The sequence below is a fragment of the Arachis ipaensis genome, chromosome B02, assembly GCF_000816755.2.
Source record: "Arachis ipaensis cultivar K30076 chromosome B02, Araip1.1, whole genome shotgun sequence".
Taxonomy (NCBI): domain Eukaryota; kingdom Viridiplantae; phylum Streptophyta; class Magnoliopsida; order Fabales; family Fabaceae; genus Arachis; species Arachis ipaensis.
Genome location: NC_029786.2, coordinates 105,345,486 through 105,349,012, shown reverse-complemented (window position 1 = coordinate 105,349,012; position 3,527 = coordinate 105,345,486). Strand labels below are relative to the sequence as shown.

At 40.8% G+C, this 3,527-nt stretch overlaps 1 protein-coding gene across 1 annotated transcript; it reads right to left on the bottom strand.

Annotated features, from left to right (window-relative positions):
• LOC107626233 (protein ARABIDILLO 2) lies at positions 885 to 3,469 on the bottom strand. The gene has a single exon (XM_016329069.2). It carries the CDS (start codon positions 3,036 to 3,038, stop codon positions 1,290 to 1,292), a length of 1,749 nt encoding a protein of 582 aa, XP_016184555.1. The 5' UTR covers positions 3,039 to 3,469; the 3' UTR covers positions 885 to 1,289.

Sequence of the window (3,527 nt, the reverse complement as noted above, 5' to 3'; positions counted from 1 at the left end):
TCTCCGCAATCTTGTTTATAGTTGTAGGCGTGGAGATACAAACTCTACTCTCACCTTGACCAAAGTCAAAAGTAAAAAAGAAACTCTACTCTCTCATGTTCTCTTTGAAAAGGAAAACATTCGAATCCAAGCTAACTGATGTAACAAAGATAATTTGTAACTCTAAATGGCTTTATCATGTTTTCTTAGCTGCATTTAGGAACAAGTGACATCACTAGAAAACCGCCACAATATGTTTATATATATGCACACCAGTCTTGAAAACATGGTTAAGAAATTAAATGTGAACAGTGTTCTCCATGCATTGGATTCTATTGAATAATGTTGCTCCAATATTATAAAATAACACAAATCTTTGAACCTTGAAAGCCCTCAATAAGTGAAATAATAAATTCGGAATGAGAGCTTCAAATCTTTGAGCCTATTGGATATGCAAATTCACATGTTTCCCATTGTGTAGCCATATCTACCTTTGGTTTTATAGACCCAACACCTTCACATCTTCACATAACACAAGGTTATAGATTTCCTTCCAACATTCACACCTTTAAAGTTTAAACCATTTATTTATTTACATAAAAGAGTAAAATCTACATCCTTAGCCACCCACTCGCGTGAAAATTAAGTGAAATAATCAATACATGTTTATAAGATGGGTTATGCGTGTCTTTGACTTCACCAATCACCGATTATACCTAAACACACTTTATTCTAGATAAGACAAATGTGTTATTTTAGAACTTGAAAAGCAAATAGTAATTAATAAAAGGAAGAAAACAAAAAAGTATATGCATCAATAAAAGAAAATGTTGGTGTATACATTCTTCATCAGCAGCAAGGAATTTACTATAAAGTATAAACAAAAAATCAGTAAAAGCCAAGAGCAAGCATTGCTAGAGACAAAAATAATGCAGATGGAAACTTCATCTATCGCTATCTTCTTTGCATACTCACATGCTTCCCACGGATTGAAGTGTCTGTCTTTCCCATGTGGTCACAAATTCATAACAATAAAATATTTCTCAAGAATAATTCCAACAACACACCAAAATAGATATCTGTAATTAGTAATTAATTAACATTATTTGTTTGTCATATCATATAATATAATAATATAATAACTCTTTGAAAATCTACAACAAAGCTTTTATGGTATCATCACTACATCTTGTTACAAATCTCAACACGAAGCTGTGCTATTCTTGTCATGAAATGAAAACAGAAGAAACCAATTAGCAAAACTTGTAAGACACTTATGTAAATATACAGTTAAAAAGAATCAGATTCATTCATGAATGCCAGATTCCACTGAACAAGCTGCGGAACCTGTTTGTGGATAGCTTCTTTGCAAGTTTCTTGGCATCAGAAGAAACTTGAGCATCTGCAAGCTTCTCAATGTTCTTTGCATAACCAGAACTAACAATCTTTTTCCTCCCACTATTGCAACTTGTCAATGACATTAAGATTGAGATTAAGTGCTTTTTGTTACCTGAATTCCCCTCTTCAGGATCAAGCAATTGAAGGATAAGTGCAATGTTATGGTCATCCTGCACAAACCTCTTTCTGTTCTTAGGCAACATAACCAACCCAGAGAGTGCCTCAGCTGCCATTTCGCGAACCTCAAACGATTTCGCATTCAGGAATTTCACAAGCTCAGCCATGAAACCTGCATCCCCCATTGATTTCTTCGCCTCCTCGGACGTTCCAGACAATCGAAATGCCACTTTCAGCGCCAATTCTTGAATCGAAACCTCGCCATTTCGAACATAATACAGCAAACTATCCACAAAACCGTAACTAATCAAAGCACTCACAGAGCTAAGCGGAGAGAAAAACAAATTCTCAATAGCCCTTATTGAAATCTCCCTTGTTTTGTAAGAACAGGGCCATTTAGGATCAAGAACACGCAACAGAGCACGGATTCCACCTTCTCTAATCACCATCTGCTTAACCAATTCATCACCAGAGGCAATGTTCTGAATGAAGCCTATTGAATTCACTTGAATGGCTTCATCCCTGGACCTCACAAGCCTTATAAACGTAGAAACCGCACCTTCCTCAATCATAAACCTCTTAATCTCTTCAACACTAACAAGATTGCTTAACACACCGCACGCATGACCAATCAAATCTCCGTCACAACCACCACCATCACCATCACAAATTCTAAGCAACGCAGTGACACCACCATGTGCAGAAACACACCAAGCGTTATCAGAATTCTCAGTGAGCTTCACCAAACACCTCGCTGCAGCAACTTTCCCTTCTTCGCTCCCACAATCCAGCACCCTAACCAACGGCGCAACCACTCCTGAATTTACCAAATTGCCCTTGTAGCAACCAAATCCTGTAATCACAGAAACAACCTTTGCACTCTCCTCTTGGAGTCCCGATTCAGTTGAACCAAGAAACCCAACCAGCACATGAACCACGTCACCAACGTCCACAACGGCCTTAACGTACCTGTCATCCTCGACGACAACCTCGTACAGGTTCCTGAGAGCCACTTTCTTCATACCCAAATCCCCAATCTTCATCCTCGTTAATAGGTCCCTCACGTAGAACCTTATGTCTTCTCTTGAAGCGCCAAGACTCGGTTTTGAAACGACGAGGGCAGACCCATTCGCCAATATTCCTTTTTTGTAAATCTCCGAGAGGGTGCTGACGTGGCCGTCGAGCTTTGCAATCGCCACGTCCAAATCGCTCTGCATAAGGAGCTTCCCGCTGTAGGAGAGGTCGGAGCAACGGCGCGCCAAGTCGCGGCACTCTCCGGCGGTCGAAATCACCGATGGGAGGATGCCCGTGAGCTGTGGGTTCTCGCCGGAGTCGCAGTTCTCGGCGGCGATTAGGCCGGAGTGGAGCTCCTCGAGCTTGGTCCGGATGAGTTGCCATTTGGTGGCGAAGGCCCTGATCGAGAGGGAGAGGGAGAGCACGGTGGCAATGAGCTCCGCTGCTCGCCGGAGGAGGTTGGAAGTTCCGGCGGGTGCCTCCTTCCTAAAGGAGTTGGGTTCTCCGGCGAAGTCTTCTTCGTTACCCATATTCCCTATTAAATATTTTCAGAGGTATCAGTGGCTGTAGTGGAAACCCATTTCCGGTGAGAATATTCCGGCCAGGTCACGATGGTTAGAATCCGAGCAACGATCTTATCATAAAAGAAAACAAAGAGAGTGAGAGAAATGAAGAGAGGAGAGAAAGAAGTTCTTTTTTTTTTTCCGGCAGATCTGTGCTTATCCTTAGATTGCAGCTGATACAGACTTGGATACTAGTAACTGATTTTACCGAAATACCCTCCTAGAATTCTCCCTAGAAAATGTAATCTTGTGCTTCAGTGGGGTAGTTGTGTCATTTAATAGTGAGTTGTTTCGTTGGAAGTTGGAGGCAAATGGAAAAGAAAACCGATATGAGACAGATGAGAGTGCCCCGTTTGGATTGACTTAAATTGGAAGATGGTTTTGTCCATATTACATTTGGAAACACATAACATTACTATATTATAATAAAATTCTTAAAACATAGGACCCGAAAGG

Excerpts from the sequence above, each read along its gene's own strand:
- LOC107626233 (XM_016329069.2), bottom strand. The coding sequence starts at position 3,038 with ATGGGTAACGAAGAAGACTTCGCCGGAGAACCCAACTCCTTTAGGAAG.